At 35.3% G+C, this 19,419-nt stretch overlaps 1 protein-coding gene across 1 annotated transcript in view; it reads right to left on the reverse strand.

Annotated features, from left to right (window-relative positions):
* POLR1E (RNA polymerase I subunit E) overlaps positions 1-13,383 on the reverse strand; it is a 28,734-nt gene extending 15,351 nt beyond the window's left edge. Inside the window, exons 1-5 of the mRNA XM_051996000.1 lie at positions 13,222-13,383; positions 11,799-11,902; positions 5,795-5,871; positions 4,819-4,904; positions 3,439-3,494 (exon numbers count right to left, since the gene is read on the reverse strand). Of these exons, the coding sequence (XP_051851960.1) occupies positions 3,439-3,494; positions 4,819-4,904; positions 5,795-5,871; positions 11,799-11,902; positions 13,222-13,285 (387 nt within the window). The 5' untranslated portion in view covers positions 13,286-13,383. The remainder of the gene's footprint in view (positions 1-3,438; positions 3,495-4,818; positions 4,905-5,794; positions 5,872-11,798; positions 11,903-13,221) is intronic.
* Positions 13,384-19,419: the final 6,036 nt, after the last annotated feature.

The raw sequence follows: 19,419 nt of genomic DNA on the forward strand, positions 1-19,419 counted from the left end.
TTTAAAGGAGATTCTTAACAACTCTCTTATAGCCACTAATCTAGACCACTCAAATAGCATCACCATCATTTACCATTGTTTCTTCCCCACCCTCCATTCCAATCCTGTCTCTGCTTACCAGCACTGGAATCTATTTCCTGCTGCCTATAAGCATATTTCGTTTTCTTTGTCATTTAAAAAACAAACAAGAAACAAAAACAAAAAAGAAAAACACTCAGCAGACTCTCCCCTCCACTCAAGCTGATTTTCACATCTTCCTTTCAAACCAACTCCCAGGAATAGCTAATTATACATGTCACTTCCACTTCTTTCAGTCATTTCTACCCATCTAACATCACTCAACCGAATATCTGTTTTTCTAAAATTACTCACATTTTTTCAGTGTCAAACCTCACAGCTTGTTCTCAGTCCTCATGCGTCTTGACTTCCCTATAGAATTTGACACTGACTAGCCCTGCCTTCTAGATACACCTCCAGGTTTTCCTTACATTGATCTCTTCTGATTCTCCTCAGTCTCCTTTGCTACATCTTCCTCCACCAGAGAAGTTATTAGGATTGCTGTGATATGTAAACATGAGCTACTATGATCATCATAAATTGCCCTAGGACAAGGATATCTCCAAAAAAAAAAAAATCATAGTGGAAAGGTATTTTTAGAGTTCAATTCAAACATAAAACATGAATCTGATTCTATAAGATCAATGAAAAACTTCCATGGAAGAAGTTCCAAGAATTAGAAACACAACTCATTCCATTTTTGCCATAAATGTTAGAGAGCTCCTTCTTTTTATTGAGCAGAAATTTGTCTATTTCTTTCATTTACTGTCCTAGTTGTAGGACATTCATCCTTCTTTGTGAGAACTAGGTTCTGCTACTACTTGAGAATCATTTGTATCTGGAGTACCATTCCTCATCTGATTTCTTGTGTTCATAAGCTTGGTGTCATCCTTTAACTCTTTTTTTCTTTCATAAGTTAGATCGAGATGATTAGAGCTTATCAATTTGCTATCTACCAATGGTGCTCTTTATTTTCACTGCTAAGTATAGATCTTCCTATTTCTAATTTCTTACCCATCCAGGTACACCAGAAAGTCAACCTTCACATTAAATACCAAAAAAACCCTTTCTTCTGCATCAATTTTCAAGGGTTTCCTATTGCCAAATGAGTGAAGCTGGATCTCTGCCTGGTATTATTCTATGCCCTCTCCAACTAGTCTTAAAAAACTGTCCCAGTAACACACATTGTGTTTCTATAATTTCCATGTTCAGCCTATTCTCTATGTTCCTGGAACAACTAGGAATGTTCTTCTCTTCTTTTTAAATTCCTGCCTATCATTTATAGTCCAATGAAACTACCAATTCCTTCAATCAATCAACAAGTATGCTAGTAAAGAGCACTTGGGAAATATCAATTCAAGAACCCAGGAGAATAGACAAAGTGGAGAGAAACGTGAAGCTAACTAGGCTATTACAATAAACCACACAGGAAGTGAAAGATTCAGTAAGCAAGAGGGGATTCAAGATGGATTCAAAAATTATTACAGAGGGGGCAGCTCGGGGGCATAGTGAGATACTACTGCCCCTGGAGTCAGGAATACCTGGAGTCAAATTTGACCCTAGACACATATTAACTGTGTAGTCTCAAGCTAAGTCATTTAACCCTGATTAGCTTAGTTAGGGGAGGGGAAGAAAGAGAGAAACAGAGACAGAAATTACAGAAGTGGAATTGAAAAGACTTGGCAACTGACTGGATAAATGGAATGAGAGTGAGGAATCCGTGACTTGGTGGTGAGTTTGTGAATTTGGGTTATAAGTCTGGGTATGAGAATATTATTTGTCTTATAGAAGGATTCTTTATCTACTGTTGCAAAGAAATTATATAATATTGGAACTCATTGTGACCAGGAGCTTGCACAGCAATGGGAGATAAAGGATGAGATCGGTTTAGTGGGAAAGGGTTAGGTAATGGGTGGATGGGTGACAAGTTCTAAAATTGGTTAGAGAAGGGAGAGTTGGCTGCAAAATACCTTTCCACCCAATATTTGATTATCCATTGGATCATGCCTTTTTCACCAAGAAAAAGGAGCCCAACTTCAGAGATCACTCTAATTCACTATCACAAAATATTATTTACTACGGTTATGTGCACTGGGTCTTTTCCCACTACTAGATCATATGCCCCTTGATAGCAGGGACTGTGTCTCACAAAAACTGTTCTTCCCCTGGCATCTTGCAAGTGCTTACACCAGATACTGAATAAATGTATTATATTTCACTATAAGAGAAACTATAATTATATTTAACTATAAGAGAAACATAAATAAGAAAAATGGATTAAAATGAGTATACTAACAAAAATATGTACAAATATATATATAAAATAAGTATACTAACAAAAAATATGTAAAAACAAAAAAATTGATATTGGTAGAGCTATGAGGTACACACAGCTGGTGCAATATGGATGGAAAACAGATACACTATTCTTACTGCAGAACAATTTTCAATGTGCTTTTAAGTTGGGCTTCATACTCTTTGAAAGTGATCCCACAATTGGGAATGTAATCAGGAAATCTTTAAAAAGTAAAAAAATGACCTTTTTAATAATGATTTTTACAATAAAACTAATAGCAAAAATCCAGAAATAATCTTAATGTCCAACATATGGAGTCTGGCTAAACCGACAGTACTATATTAAATGACATGAAACACTCATACATCATCAAAGAACGCCAAGTAAAAAGAATGCCCCAAAATGTCAAGATGCAATAATGCAAAGTAGAAAAAAGTAGAATTAGAAGAATTGTTTACAAACCTGACCATATCACACTACAGAGAATACATTCATATACACACATTTGTACAATAAGAGGTGAATCACACTGAAAATGTTAAGTAAATGGCAATTTATATTTTAAGAGAAAGGGGTTTTTGCTGTATAATTTATTAAACATTAAAACTGTAAAACATATAAATAAATAGTTGCCCCCACCTCTTCTCATGGGGACAATGGACTGTGACAATTATATATATAACAGGATCATTAAAATACTTGTTTATAGAGCAATGACAACTCAAACAAGATTTTAGGCAAGTCTATTTTTTTTTTTGCATCTTTCTGAGCACTGTGTATACCAAAGGGGCTCAAAACATTTTTTGCTGAATTTTAAACTGTAAGGGCAGAGGCATTAGCTTTTTTTTTGGTGGTGGGGGGGGGGGGAGAGTAGGAGGCATGAACTGTTTAAAAAAAAAAGGAGATAACCTTTCTACATTATGTCTACTCTAGACAATAGAATTTAAATGGATAATAAAATAATCTGAGAATAGCTTTTTAGGAATTCAAGTTCTCTGTCCAGACTGGAAAGCACCTTAATAGCTTACTGTTAAAAAAAAAAAACCCACAAAAAAACCCCTATATCTGAGGTTCAGTCTACTTACCTGATCTCTGTAAGATTTGGTCTGATTTCCTAATGTTTCACTATCTTTCAAGTCATCTGGAGAAAGAAAAGCAAATTGTAAGGCTTTTCCTTCTATTACAGTTACCATAATTTAATTCATGTTGCCATTATAGACATCTATTTCAAGCTTTTTTCCTAAATCAACATGACTTAAGTGTAGTCAATGATTTCACCTAGTAGCATTTCTACTTAGCAACTTAATGGTTAGAGCAGCAGAAAAAAAAATGTAGGCATCAAATCCACTCAAACAAATGAATTAAATTATAAAGTTGCTGCTATTCAACATTAAGCTTACAATGAATCATTTTTAAATAGACAACATTTTAAAGTACTCCCCCAGGTGGCCCAGCATGTTCCTTTATGTAAATTCTTTTCAACAGATGTAAATCATCAATAGTTTAAATTTTTTGTTAGTTATAAAGGAAAACCACAACATACTAAAAAATGCTTTTAAAAAAAGCTTTCCAATTCAAATAGCTTCTCTTTATATGTTATTATATTCTTTGAACTGCATTTTAAATGAAAATTAGGAAAAAACGCACAAATTAAGCATCAGATATATCTAGATATCTAGATATAAACAAGTCAAAATTCGTAAAATTTCACCAACTTTTCCTCCCTTAATTGTATGCCAATACATTTTCCTGGTATTGCACTCTCTGGTTTTAGATCAAAGCTGAACTTCAATTTCCTTCTTTGCCATCACTTATTTTTAGCACTTTTTTAGGAAAATAATTATTGCCCAATTCCTGGGAACACATTCTTAAATAGAGTGTAATTTAAACAGTTTCATCCCTGGAAGAAAGCAATAAGTATTAATGCTTAAATGATGTAGAGACAGCCCCAGTTAGTCATAATGGATTTTCCTGGAACTTTAATTTCCCATAGGAACAAATGTGATATAAACAGGGGCTACATTCTGACCAAGGACTTGTCATCAAATGAATCATGGAAAACAGCAAGTCTAAGGCAAACATACAATGGCGACTTCCTATAATCATTTGAAAAGAATAAAATTATGCTTGAGTTCAGAGTCATCTAGCAAACCTAGAAGGGACCTGAGAGATTCTCTTTGTAAACCACTACAGAAATGTGTATTAGAAAATATATATAGCACAGCCACGTCTTTATAGATGGGACTTCTGGGACTATTTAGCTCTAATTAGTTCACTGAAATGAAAACTGGAATAATTTCACCTTTTTAAAATAAATGAATTAGACTTAGAAGTTACACAAAATATAACACTTCCTAGCTGTGTGACTCTAGGCAAGTTACTTACTTGCCTCAGCAAAAAAAAAAAAAAAGTTAAGCAAAATATATAATGGGTCGAAACAAATAAAAACTTCTAAAAGAACCTACCTGAAAACACTGGTTGCATGTTAAACAATTCAGCATCATATATTTCCATTTGGTCAGAGTCCTTACTCAAAACACCAACAAAATACCTACCAAAAAGAAAATAAAATTAACATTAAGCTATAACAATTTTTTCACATTTCTATATCTTTTATTGACCATCCTTTTCATTCAAAAGTATTCAGAATTTACACTAAAATATACTGCATAAATACTCTATGTAGCAAAAATACAATAGCATCATTAGTAAATATTTGAACAAAATTGGGGAAAATTCATGGGAATTAGATTTTAATCTAAACTTTAAAGAATTAAAGTTTTCTATCTTGCATCCTTAGTGAGAAAGAAATGGAGTATTGAATTGCGGCATATGTTCCCAAGACATGGCAGTGGTGTCATTTTGTTTTACTTCACAGTTTTTGTTATATGAAGCAGTTCCATGACGGGGATAGAGATGGATATTGGGAAATAACTATGGTGTTTTTAAAAAGCATCAATACAACATTAAAAAAAATGTAGGTTTTATGTGAAACATATACCATACTTCAGGTAACTTGGTATAGCAGTCCTGAAGAGTTCATTTTGACAGACAGTATTACCAGATGATACATATACAAATCATATTATTCGTTAAATAAAGTTAAAATCAACCTGCAATTTAATTACTCTGTTATTTTTTCTTCTAAAACCTCTTTTTTTTTAATAGATAGTGCAAAGTAAAACTTTAGACTAGTTCTGATAGTGTTATCAGAAGATATAAATTAGTGAAATTCTTTCCACTGAACTGTGCCCAAGGGGCTATAGAACTAGTACTTTACTCCTTGATCTCTAATGAGGATGTATCCCAAAGAGATCAGAAAAAGGGGAAAGGGATCCACATGTGCAAGAATGTTTGCTGTACCAAGCAAATAGTTCTTTGTACCACTGAAAGCCAGTAGAGTTCTTTCCCCCAACTTCCACCCCTACCATCCTTTTATACCTGCATAAATTGTTGCATTTCAAAGCTCCAACACCAAAGTTGTTTCCTACATAGCAAAGTCTGTCTGTTTCAGCAGCCTAAGACATGAAGGAAAAAGAGAAATTATTTCATTACTAAAATCTAAAAGATGTCTCCCATTGTTCTGTCTTCTTTCCTAAATTTACCCAATATGCTACAGATAGAATTAGACACTTTCAGACAAGAATGGATCATTCTAAAGTCTGGTTATTGGGGCCTTCAAGATGTCTGTGCTTTAAGATAGTTGAACTATAATTTTACTTAAAAATAAACAGTAAGTCGGTATTGATTCCCAAGATAATAATGGACTTCATGGAACTTATTATCAGAGTCTCACATATGAATGATAGACTTGTGTCTGCTGGGTAATCCATGGTAACACTTTAGCATCTAATATTGATTAGATTATAAAATATATTTTAAACTTTAGTAAAAGTGATCCACAATCCAAAGCTGACAGTATCATAAAAGCTTAAATCTAGCAATAAAGAAAAATATTTGACTTAATTGATGAGTTAAATTATGAGTTGATATTAAAAAAAAAAAAAAAAAAAAAAGCCTTTAATTTCTTCTATTCAAGGAGACAGTTCTTCCTGGGGCTACATTGACCCCTGGTGGATTATTTTGGGTTTGCACTCCCATTAAATCAGCTGAGAAATTATGGCGTACAAAAAATCTTTCACCTTTCTTTTTCATCCAAGATAGTGATGAAATGTAGACCAACATGAAGAATCTAATTCTTCTTTAATCAATATTTGTTATTCTATCCTAAACGTGTTTTCTATTATAAGGAAAAGCCTTCAAGAAAGCCATGTCAATTTTCTCAAAAGTCATCTCTAGAATTTAAGAAACAAATATTTTCAGATTATATATAAGGTAAAAAGGTCAAGTAGGGTTTCACAGTGGATAGAGCACCAAACCTGGAGGCCAGGAAGACCTGAGTCTAAATCTAGTCTCAGATAATTACTGTGTGATTCTGGGCAAATCACTTAACCCTGTTTACCTCAGTTTCCTCATCTATAAAATAAGCTGGAGAAGAAAATGGCAAATTAGTCCAGTGTCTTTGCCAAGAAAACCCCAAATGGGACCGTGAAGCATCAGACTACAACTGAATTTAACAAAATGAATTTTTTTCAAGTTATACAATTTTTTAAAGACTATCAGTTCCTGATGATTTCTAGTGCTTCATATAGGTTAGGTTATCAACATACAATCTTTTTTATTTTTTTTTTAAATCATTTTTTTATTCCGAACACCAAATAAATAAAACTAAGTATTGAAAATGATTGTAAAAGGGCAATCCTATCACTTTGCCCCACTCTCCCAATTGTTCCACCCTTTGCCCCCAAACTAAAGTACAGGAAAAATCAAACCTTTATAATAAAAATTCTCATACTGATTACATCAGAAAATGCTGGTCTCATTTTGCCCTGTAAGTCTCCATGCAAAGATGAAGAGCACTGGGATGGGAAAGTCATTAGAATAGGGAGTTTCGAAAACTTGTGCTAATGTGTTATCTTAGAAATAATTTACTTTTAATAACTTAGGCTATAAGTAATCACTTTTGGGGGCACATATTTTAAGCTTTACCTCTTAATTGATTTGCGGCAATTAGGACTAGAGACTGATAAACTAAAAGCTTAGGTAGATGCTTTTTCAATTCAGGCTAGTGAAAGAAGGCAAGAAGTTCATGCTAAACAGGGGAGGCTGCCTGTCCCTAGCAAGGAGTGACAGTGTGTGCCTGGAAAGAACTAGCAGAACAATGGGCTTATCATTTCTTTCATAGTCATCATATAGGAACTTAAGTCCAAAATTATACAAAAGACAGCTCAATGCTAGCTATTGATGTATATGCATCTACTTGTCTGGATTATATGTGTCTCTGTTCCTTTCTATCAGAAAAGATAAGTAAAAATTGGCTATACTGAGAATCTATGTGCATTAAAGACAAAGCTGGAAAGGCTTGATAAATTATTCAAGAAATCTGAACAGTGGGCTCAGCAAAACAAAACAAAATCCAAACCATACATACACCGAGACTGAATAATCCAGATTATTGGCCTACGATTTGTAAATTCACCAGAAAGTCACTGAACTATCTGTCTTAATTAAGCTGTAGCCCTAGGGCCAAAGATCAGTTTTCATGCCTGCCTCTTAGAAACATAAATTGATATAAACTTTATCAAAATAAATAATTAGAAATAAAGTCAGATCTAACCAATTGGAAAAATATTAAATGCTCTTGGACAGGGCGAGCAAATATAATAAAGATGACAATATTACCTAAACTAATCTATTTATTTAGTGCTATACCAATCAAACTCCCAAAAAATTATTTTAATGACCTAGAAAAAAATAACAAAATTCATCTGGAAGAACAAAAGGTCAAGACTTTCAAGGGACCTAATGAAAAAAAAATCAAATGAAGGTGGCCTAGCTGTACCAGATCTAAAATTATATTATAAAGCAGCAGTTACCAAAACCATTTGGTATTAGCTAAGAAATAGACTAGTTGATCAGTGGAATAGGTTAGATTCAAAGGACAAAATAGTCAATAACTTTGATAATCTAGTGTTTGACAAACCCAAAGACCCCAGATTTTGGGATAAGAATTTACTGTTTGACAAAAACTTCTGGGAAAATTGGAAATTAGTCTGGCAGAAACAAGGCATTAATCCACACTTAACACCGTACACCAAGAAAAGGTTAAAATGGGTTCATGATCTAGGCATAAAGAATGAGATTAGAAATAAATTAGACGAACATAGAGTTTACTTCTCAGACCTGTGGAGGAGGAAGGAATTTGTGACCAAAGAAGAACTAGAGATCATTATTGATCACAAAATAGATAATTTGGATTATATCAAATTGAAAAGTTTTTGTGCAAACAAAACTAATGCAGACAAGATTAGAAGGAAAGCAATAAACTGGGAAAACATTTTTACAGTCAAAGGTTCTGAGAAAGGCCTCATTTCCAAAATATATAGAGAACTGACTCTAATTTATAAGAAATCAAGCCATTGTCCAATTGATAAATGGTCAAAGGATATGAACAATTTTCAGATGAAAATTTAAACTATTTCTAGCCATATGAAAAGATGCTCCAAGTCATTATTAATCAGAGAAATGCAAATTAAGACAACTCTGAGATACCACCACACACCTGTCAGATTGACTAGAATGACAGGGAAAGATAATGATGAATGTTGGAGGGGATGTGGGAAAACTGGGACACTGATACGTTGTTGGTAGAATTGTGAACACATCCAGCCATTATGGAGAGCGATTTGGAACTATGCTCAAAAAGTTATCAAACTGTGCATATCCTTTGATCCAGCAGTGTTACTATTGGCTTATATCCCAAAGAGATTTTAAAGAAGGGAAAGGAAGCTGTATGCGCAAGAATGTTTGTGGCACCCTCTTTGTAGTGGCCAGAAACTGGAAACTGACTGGATGCCCATCAATTGGAGAATGGCTGAATAAATTGTTGTATATGAATATTATGGAATATTATTGTTCTATAAGAAATGACCAGCAGGAGAATTTCAGAAAGGCCTGGAGAGACTTACATGAACTGATGCTGAGTGAAATGAGCAAAACTAAGAGGTCATTGTACACAGCAACTGCAATATTATATGATGATCAATTCTGATGGACGTGGCCCTCTTCAACAATGAGATGAACCAAATCAGTTCCAATAGAGCAGTAATGAACTGAACTAGCTACACCCAGGGAAAGAACTCTGGGAGATAACTACGAACCATTATATAGAATTCTCAATCCCTCTATTTTTGTCTGCCTGCATTTTTGATTTCCTTCACAAGTTAATTGTACACTATTTCAAAGTCTTGACTCTTTTACCTGCCATCTGGGGAAGGGGGTGGGAGAAAGGAGAGAAAAAGTTGGAACAAAAGGATTTGCAATTGTCAATACTGAAAAATTACCTATGCATATATCTTGTAAATAAAAAAGCTATTTAAAAAAAAACAAAAATAAACCTCTGATGGACGTAGCTCTCTTCAACAATGAGATGAACCAAATCAGTTCCAATTGTTCAGTAAAGAATAGAACCAGGCTACATTCAGCGAAAGAACTCTGGGAAATGAGTATGAACCACTACATAGCGTTCCCAATCCCTGTATTTTTGTCCACCTGCATTTTTTATTTCCTTCACAGGTTAATTGTACATTATTTCAAAGTCTGATTCTTGTGCAGCAAAATAACTGTATGAATATGTATACATATATTGTATTTAACATATACTTTAACATATTTAACGTTATTGGTCTATCTGTCATCTGGGGAAGGGGGTGGGAGAAAGGAGGGGAAAAATTGGAACAAAAGGTTTTGCAGTTGTCAATGCTGAAAAGTTACCTATGCAAATAACTTGTAAATAAAAAGCTATAATAATAATGAAAAAAAAAAGAATTTGGACTTCAAAAAAAATAATAAAAGGAAATAATTATATAAGGCAAAGCGTCTTAAACTGTGAGTTGCAGCTTTATATGGGGTCACATCTTCATGTTGGGGTAGTGAAAAAATTGATTACAATATAAGATTTCTGGATGCTCTATGTTCTGCAGTATCAAATATTCTGTCAAAATTTGTCTTTTGTAACAGTGATGCAAACTCAAGAGAACAATTTATGTAACAACCCCAATAATGCAAAGAAAAACAATCCTAAAGGACATCAAACTGACCAATGCTGTTACCAGTCAACAAGTCCACATCAGAGGACACACATCCCTCCTAATGGCAGAGAGGTGATGGACTACAGAGATAAATACAGAAGCAGGCATCTATAATCAAAAAAAAAAAAAAAAAAAAAAAAAAAAAAAAAAAAAAAAAGCACTGGAAGGGATCTATTTCATCCAACCCTATCATTTTGTAGATAAGAACACTGAAGTCCAGAGAGACTTACTTGCTGACATGGGTAATAATTTGAATTTGAATCTTGGGCCTTTAAAATGCTGCACTTTTCCCCACCAAATGTGCCCAATTTGTTGATTCACTTTGCTTAACTATACTTTCTAGAACAAAGATTATGAGGAGATAAATCACTGGAAAGTGACATAAAACGCAATAAAATATTTAATTTTAAAATATTTGGGAGTAATTGTAAAGCTCTGTACTTAATTTAAAAAAAAACATATCCTAATACAGCATTGGAAAGATGTGGATAAATAGCAATTTCTATGAATGACTTAGAGGCACTAGCTGACTACAACCTCAATTATGTCAATACCATATGACATGGTTACAATAAAGGGGTATCAGACTGTATTTGATTGTATTAATAGTCCTTTCATATTCTGTACTGATCAGAGCACATTTGGAATTCAACTTTATTTAATTCTGGGCAAACACTGTAAGGAGGGACACTGACAAACTAAAGTACATCTAGAAGAAGGAGTGCAAATGAAAATCAACCAAAGGAACTGAAATTACTGAATTGGAGAAAAGACAGGAAAACAAGAGATGTTTTCTAGTATCTGATGGACTTTCATGTGAAAAGGAGTTGTGATTCACTCTCCTTGACTCAAGATTGAACAAGCACAAATGAAGTCAGGCAGATTTCAGTTCTATATAAGAAAGTTTTCTTCAGAGAACAACTCAAAAGCCACCTCACACAAGGCCTTTCTTATCTCTATTCCCTACCTCTAGATGCTGGTGCATCCTCCCCTACTCCCAAATGACTATGTGTATACTTAGATTTGTACATATTATCTCCTCTGATTGAAAATAAGTGCCTTTTAAAGTCAGGAACTACTTCATTTTTATTTTTGTACCCGCAGCACCTGGCAGAGCTAAGCATGAAATGCTGATAGGATTTTAAACAGCTTATGAATATTTTAGTCAGTTTTCCCTAGACCCTCATGAAGCAAAGCAGTTATCATTTTGAGTGAGTGCCTGTTTCTAAGTACATACCACCTTATTAAAAAAAAAAAATACAATCTTATCTGGTCTTATAAACAAAGTAACTTACCAAAATCCTTCTGAACTTCTTCCTGGGGTTGGCAGTGTCTTTGCTTTTATATAAGGAAAAATTCACATTTTCAGAATTCTGGAGTTTCCCATTTGAAAACTGAACTGTAATAAATACATAGAAAGTAATAAGTGAAATGGCACTGAATTTAAAATGGATTTTTAAAAAATTATACTATGCAAATATATTTAATATAATTATACATGTATGACTCATATCAGATTGGTTGCTGTCTTGGGGAGGAGAGAGAATTGGGGAAAAATATAGAATCTATCACAGCCTGAACTTGAATCTAGGGCTTCCTGACTCTAAGGTCCGTCCTCTATCAATAACTCCCTACTACAATATAGTATCACTCACATTTTAACAGAGTTTTAAGGCTTATGATTCACTTATGATACAACAAGCATCTAGGGAGTTAGAGGACAGAGTGCTAAGTTTGGAATCAGGAAGAAACAAATTCAAATTCTGTCTCAGATATTTATTATCAGTGTGACCCTAGGCAAATCATGCAACTTCTCTCAGCCTCAGTTTCCTTCCCTATAAGTGGGAATAGCCCCTACTGATAAAATGTTTTGCAAACTTAAAATACACACATGTGTGTGTGTGTGTGTATATACATGCAAATATTAAAAATATAGATCTTATTTTATATATGTACATGCAGACCTTTTACATATATATGTATATAGATTATATGTATATATATATATAATATATATATAAAACACACATATACACAAATCTTAAACTTAAGTGAATGTGTGGACGAATATATATGCAAAACTTAGATAGACAAAACACTATGGGGGCAGGTAGGTGGCTCAGTGAACAAAGCAACAGGCCTAACATCAGGAAGACTTGAGTTCAAATCCAGCTTGGGACACTTACTCGCTGCCAGACCCTGGGCAAGTCACTTAATCTCTGCTTGTCTTAATCCACTTGAGAAAGAAATGGCAAACTACTCCAGTATTTATGCCAAGAAAACCCCATATAAATATTGACCTGCTGTGTGACCAGGGGATCACTGAAAAGTGGGGCACGACAACTACCCTATCAGTATAGGGTATCTACATCCATCTATCTATATCCATCTATCTCTTTAAGGTTTGCATTTTTGTTTTATAGAAATATCTCTTTCTTTAGACATAACATATGACATTTGTTATACATATCTATTTATTGGCCTTACGGTTTGCATACACACATACACATGTAGCACATAAGATACAGAATACATAATAAGATGTTATATAAAATATATTCCCAGTTTAAGGCTTGCAGAGCACATGATCCGTAGGTGCTGGTACACAGAGAGGGGCGGATGCGCTGCCTGTCACGTCCCACCTTGTCACAACCCCTAAAACTGCTCTTACTTTCCCGACTTATTGAACCAAGAAGCCCCTGCCTTCTCCAGCCTCACCCAGCGCAGCCTTCTGTCCTTCGCTCGGCTCCCCGCAGTACTGCCAGGTCGCGAAGGCAGACATGGCTAGGGCAACTCCAGGGGCTGCAGCGCCAACAGCCCAAACCGCCACTCGTCAGTCTAGTTTCCACGCAGCTCACATGTGTGCTTTCCCAAACCCATTCAGGCTTTAGCCGGAAGAGGTGGGGCCACGGGGCAGAAAACACCTTCCTATCCAGACGCTCCTCTCTAGCCCCGCCTCCTAAGCTTTGCTATAGTAGCGTCTCATTCTCAGATCGAAGCCTGCTGATTGGCTCTCTCCTTATAAGCCCCACCTCCTGACTCCTACCGGTTTGTGTTCTTCTTAATCCCGCTTCCTACTGCTAGTTGGTTCGCCCCCCTCTCCTAAGCCCCGCCCAGGAAGCGGAGGGTTCGTCCCCTCCCTGTCAGCTCCGCCCTCGGCAGCCTGTCGGCTCCTCCTATTGTCTGAGCTAAAAGCGAAGCTGTCTGCCTGGGAAGCCTCAACCCCGGGTTTTTTGAAGGCTGCCGTGTGAAGAGCTCTTCCTAAAAACCGTTTAGTTCTGCCCCGTGCTCCTATTTTTGTTTTTGTTTAGTTCTGTCTGACCCCTACCTGACCCTCTTGGGGCTTTTCTTGGCAGAGAGACTGGATGATTTGCCATTTCCTTCTTCAACTCATTCTACAGATGAGGAAACTGAGGCAGAGTGAAGTGACTTGCCCCGGGTCACAAGTGTCTGAGGCCAGACAGATTTGAATCCAGGCCAGGCGCTCTATCCACGTCGACATCTGGTCCGAGTCACACCTTTCTGGACTGTTGGGATCTCTCCTTTAGCATTTCTCTCACCACTTCTTCCAAGTACTTCCAGTAAATGCTGGGGTCCATTAGGGGAGATAACCCCTAGTTGAGTGACCCCGGGCAAATCACCTAGTTTATACCTGCCCCAGTTTCTTCATATAATGGGCATAATAACAGCGTTTACTTTGCAAGGGTGTTTTGAACCTAAGATGAGATACTATTTGTAAAGAGCTTTCCTAACCTTAAAACGCTTTTAAAATGCTGACGATTGTTACCAGTTCCCCCATGCCTTCGATGCACCATGACCTGGAACCTAGAAAATATCAGAGTAGGTCACAGTCTCTTTAAGGCCGGAAAATCTCCCAGTAGAGGAGCTTTCCTATGAGGAATAAATATTTTTAGACCCACAAGAGACTCCAGAGATCACTTATTGGTCCAAGAGGCTCATTTTACATAGTTTCTTGTGCAGAAGTGAGAAAGTCTGTTATCCGAAGTTGAATGGCAATCAAACCAACAGAAAACCCAAGGATTTAAAATCCTCTGATTACGTAGCTCCACTACCTTCCCACTATAAGTAGTGTGAAGGACCATGCCTAAGTGAAGGAGCAGGTCAATTCTCCAACAGTCTCCACAGCTGTGAATCCTAATACTTGAAGGAGTTGCAAATCAGCCTTTACTAACGCAGATGTTCTTTGTGAATTGGGAATGAAATAAATTGGGGGCAGAAGGAAGAGGAGAGAGATAATAAATATAATAATATTATATAATAATAAATAATATAATAAATATAAAAATATTTATTCTTCATAGGAAAGCTCCTCTACAGGGAGATTTTCCGGCCTTAAAGAGACTGTGATCTTACTCTGATCTTTTCTAGGTTCCAGATCATGGTGCATCGAAGGCATGGGGGAACTGGTAACAATCGTCAGCATTTTAAAAGCGTTTTAAGGTTAGGAAAGCTCTTTACAAATAGTATCTCATCTTAGGTTCAAAACACCCTTGCAAAGTAAACGCTGTTATTATGCCCAGATTTGAGTTAGATCTCCAGCAGCCACTGGGAAGTGGCTCCTGTATCACAAAAAAGTATGAGTAACGTAAAAATCCATTTTGTGATTTTTTTTTCCTTAATGGTGAACTCATCTGAGTATCTAGTTCAAAACAAAACAAAACAAAAATGATCTTTTTTATATAAAATACATAAATATAAATAAAATTTATATAAAATAACACATTACTGCTAACTACCACTCAAGCAAGGGAGAGAGGGTAAGTTGAAGAGAAAAAAAAATTCCAAAGAATTGGTGGATCAAATAATGAATCATAGAAACAACAGATTTTTTTTTCAGCAAAGAGAATTACAACCATCAGAATATTTGGTATGTAATTAAAGCAGCATTCAGTAATAAAATTATATCTCTTAAGTCTAAAAATTGAGAAAAGAGAACAGATAGATAAACTGAGGATATAACTAAAAAGCAAATTGAAACAAATTATGAAAATCAAAGAGTTTAATAAAAAGGACAGAAGAAAAATTATAGACTTGATAAATTAAATTAGGAACTGTATTAATAATAATAATTAAAAATTCAGATAGTTCCATTAAAAAGGGAGAAAAACAAATTGTCAGTATCAAAGATGAAAAAGAATTTACAACAAAATTATAATAAACTATTAAACTATTTTGCCTAATTATGATCAACAAATAGATTAAGTAGAAAATTTTATTAAAAATGTAAATATTCCCAGGCAACTAGGTGGAGCATAGATAGATCATCAGCCCTGAAATCAGGAGGACCCCAGTTCAAATCAGATCTCAGACACATAACACTTCCTGGCTGTGTGACCCTGGGCAAGTCATTTAACCCCAATTGCCTCGGGGGAAAAAATGTAAATACTTTTACTAAAAGAAGATAATAGAGAATTTAATACAATAACAGAATTGGACAAGTCACAAATTAATTCCTAAAAGAAAAATCCCTGTACATGATGGATTTATAGATAAACTCTATCACATATTCAAATAATAGTTCATTCCTCTATTATACAAATTATCTGCAAAAAATAGGAAAGTACGTTTACTACCAAACTACTTCTAGTATACAAATATGTCTTGATATCTAACCCAAGCAGCGATAAAGCAAAGAAAGAAAACTATTTTAGAAAACAACTGTAGACTAATACCCTTAATAAATATTAATGCAAAATATTAAATAAAATATCAGAGACTATAATAATAATTAAAAAGATTATATATATGACCAGGTTAGATTTATATTATGAATGTCGGATAGGTTTAATATTAGGAAACCTAATACTTATGGTTTATAGTAGACCATATAAATAATAAAAGATTACAAAATTATACAATAGGTTCTGAGAAAACTTTTGACAAAATTCAAACCCAACTTCTCTTAAAAACATTAAAATCATAGAAATAAATTTACTTTTTCTTAAGATATTAAATAATATTCATGTAAAATAAAGAGCCAATCTCTTCAACAATGAGATGATTCAAACCAGTTCCAATTGATTATGAAGAGAGCCATCTACACCCAGAGAGAGGATAGTGGGACCTGAGTGTGGACCATAACATAGCATTTTCACTCTTTCTGTTGTTGTTTGCTTGAATTTTGTTTTCTTTCTCGGTTTTTTTTTTTCTTGATCTGATTTTTTTTGTGCAGCAAGATAATTGTATAACTGTGTATACATATATTGGATTTAACATATATTTCAACACATTTAACATGTATTGGACTACTTGCCTTCTAGGGGAGGGGATGGAGGGAAAATTTGCAACAGAAGGTTTTGCAAGTATCAGTGTTGAAAAATTACCCATGCTTATGTTTTGTAAATAAAAAACTTTAATTTAAAAATAAAATAAAATAAAATAAAGAGCCAACATTACAGGCAATGGAGAAATGCCATATTCCTTTATAAATAAGATCAGGGTAAAGCAAAAATGTTTGTTGACACCACTATCATTTAATACAGTGTCAGAAATATTAACTAGCAATAAAACAAGAAAAAGAAATCAAGGGAATTAACATAGACAAATAGAAAACAAAGTTAATACTTTTTTACAGATGATATGATGGTTTATTTAGAGAACACTAAAGAGTCAATTTGAAACCATAATATTTTCTCATTTTCTGGGTCTGAGAGCAAGGAACATAGTGAAGAGGGGTGACTCCCCTAGATTCCCGGTCAGGAAGCCAAATAAAGAGGTTTGGGGTTGTATCCCCAAATGATGAGGTTTGATGCAGGGCCCCCTCAATTCTCCTAGGATTCAATGCAGGGCAGGGAGTTGTGGGAACCCCTTTGGTTGGCACAGAGGTCCTTTGTAAAGGAATTTACGAACCCGAAAAGCTAGACTGGCAAAAAGAAGTTTATTATTGGCATTGGGAAGTCAGCCTTTACTAGAAAGACTGAATTCCTTGTTGACAAGGTCCCGACAGAGGGATATAGTTTTTAGCAGAAAAATTCTATTTTAGCAGAGAAAGTGAATAAGGTTTTATTAGGGAAATAGAGAGATAAAGAAGGGGTAATGCTGAAAGAGAATATTTCAGCAGGCAGAGGGTTGCCACTGAGCAAGCTACTTTAGGCCTTCTGCAAAGAGTGAGGCTCAAGTTGCCTCTTTTTATAATTGAAACATTTGCTAGAAGCTGGGGGCAACTCTTGATGGGGGCTGGGAGCAGTTTGAGCTAGAATCAAAATAGAAAATGTAGGAATTGAATTAGTGTCTTTGGGCTAATTTCCAACTCAATAGGGTTGGAATCCCCAGCTCTGGCTAAGTAGGAGTGGTCCCATACTCAACCGGTTCTATCTAGATAACAGAATGAAACCACTTTATCTTGATTCCATGGGGTGGGTCTTTGGCAGAGGTGGGGTTCAAGGAGAACCTCTCCTTCAAGGAGCTTCTCAAGTGCTTTACCTCATGGCTCATGCCTAAAGTCAGAGAGAGAGAAAGAGAAAGAGTTTCAGGGCTCCCTCATCAATATGAAGAAGGCTCTTGATAATAAGCCCTAAGGCCCCTATCTTATAAGGTCCAAATCCAGTGTCTTTCTCTCAAACTTTGCAAATACCCTACCATATTTGACAATACTCACCACCCTCTTCCACTAGAAACTTGTTTCTGGGACTACTCTCTCTTGGTTTTCCTCCTTCCTTTCTCTCTTTCCTTTTCTGTATTATAACCCTTAACTATAATACTGTCCTGGGCCTTCTTTTTTTACTCTATACTTTCTCATGTGGTGACCCCATCAGCTGCCATGAATTTGATAAGGTTTAGATTTGGGGTACCCAAATGAAATTAGGTTACTGGTGGTCAGGGAGTTAAATAAGGTCTAAATGAGATCTAGTGGCGGCATAAGGGTAGGGAGTTCTGAGGATTCCCTTCTGACGGCGCAAGAGTCCCCTGTAAAGGAATTTACAGACCTGAAAACCTAGATTGATAAAAAAGGTTTATTATGGGGTTGGAAGTAAGGTTAAAGTCTAGTCTAGTTGAGGAAATAAATGAGAAGAGAAGGGGCACTGGAAACCATATTCCAGTGGACAGAGACTCCTTGGGATGCCAACCATGGAATAGCTGGCATGTTTAGAACCTCTGCAAAGAGAGGGTTTTATTTTGGCTCTTTTATAATAGGGGGGCTTTGGCTACAAGCTGAAGGGGGCTTCTGGATGGAGTCCCAGGTGGGTTTCAGCTAGGGCTAGAATTTGAATTGAAACCACTGTTTGTGCTTGGGATGGAGTTCCCTCACTGAGACAGAGTCGAAGGAGATTTTCTCCTTTAAGGATTTTCAATTTTGGAGTTCTCTCTTCAGATTTACTTGTCATTTCTGTGCAGATGATTCTTATTTTTTAAAATGTATTTCTATTTTATTAAATGTTTCCCACTTGCCTTTAAAATTTTAAACATTCTTTAAAAAATATTTTTATTTTGTTAAACATTTCTCAATTATGTACAAAATATTGACATTAATTAAAAAAAATTAAGTTCAAATTCTCTCTCCCTGCTTCCTCACTCTTTGAGAAAGCAAAAAATATTTTATTGATTATACATGTGAAGCTGCAAAACATTTCCATGTTCTCTGTATTGCCAGAAAAATAAAGAAACTGTGGGGGAAAGTATGATTAAATTTAATACTTTAAATCTAAATCCAGGACTAATCTCTTTTTGAATTTCTTAAGTTATACATCTTTGGCCCCTTATGGGAAAATTTAAACTGGCTATCCTGCAGGTATCTAAAACACAATGTATTCTAAGTGAAGCTGATTCTCTTTCTTTTTCATCCCCAAATCATCACTCTCTGAATGTCCTTATTTCTGTCAAAGGCACCAGTATTTTCCCCATAAGAATGTGAGTTTCTTGAGAACAGGGACTGTCTTGCTTTTTTGTTTGTAATCC

Source organism: Antechinus flavipes, chromosome 1 (assembly GCF_016432865.1).
Source record: "Antechinus flavipes isolate AdamAnt ecotype Samford, QLD, Australia chromosome 1, AdamAnt_v2, whole genome shotgun sequence".
Lineage (NCBI taxonomy): Eukaryota > Metazoa > Chordata > Mammalia > Dasyuromorphia > Dasyuridae > Antechinus > Antechinus flavipes.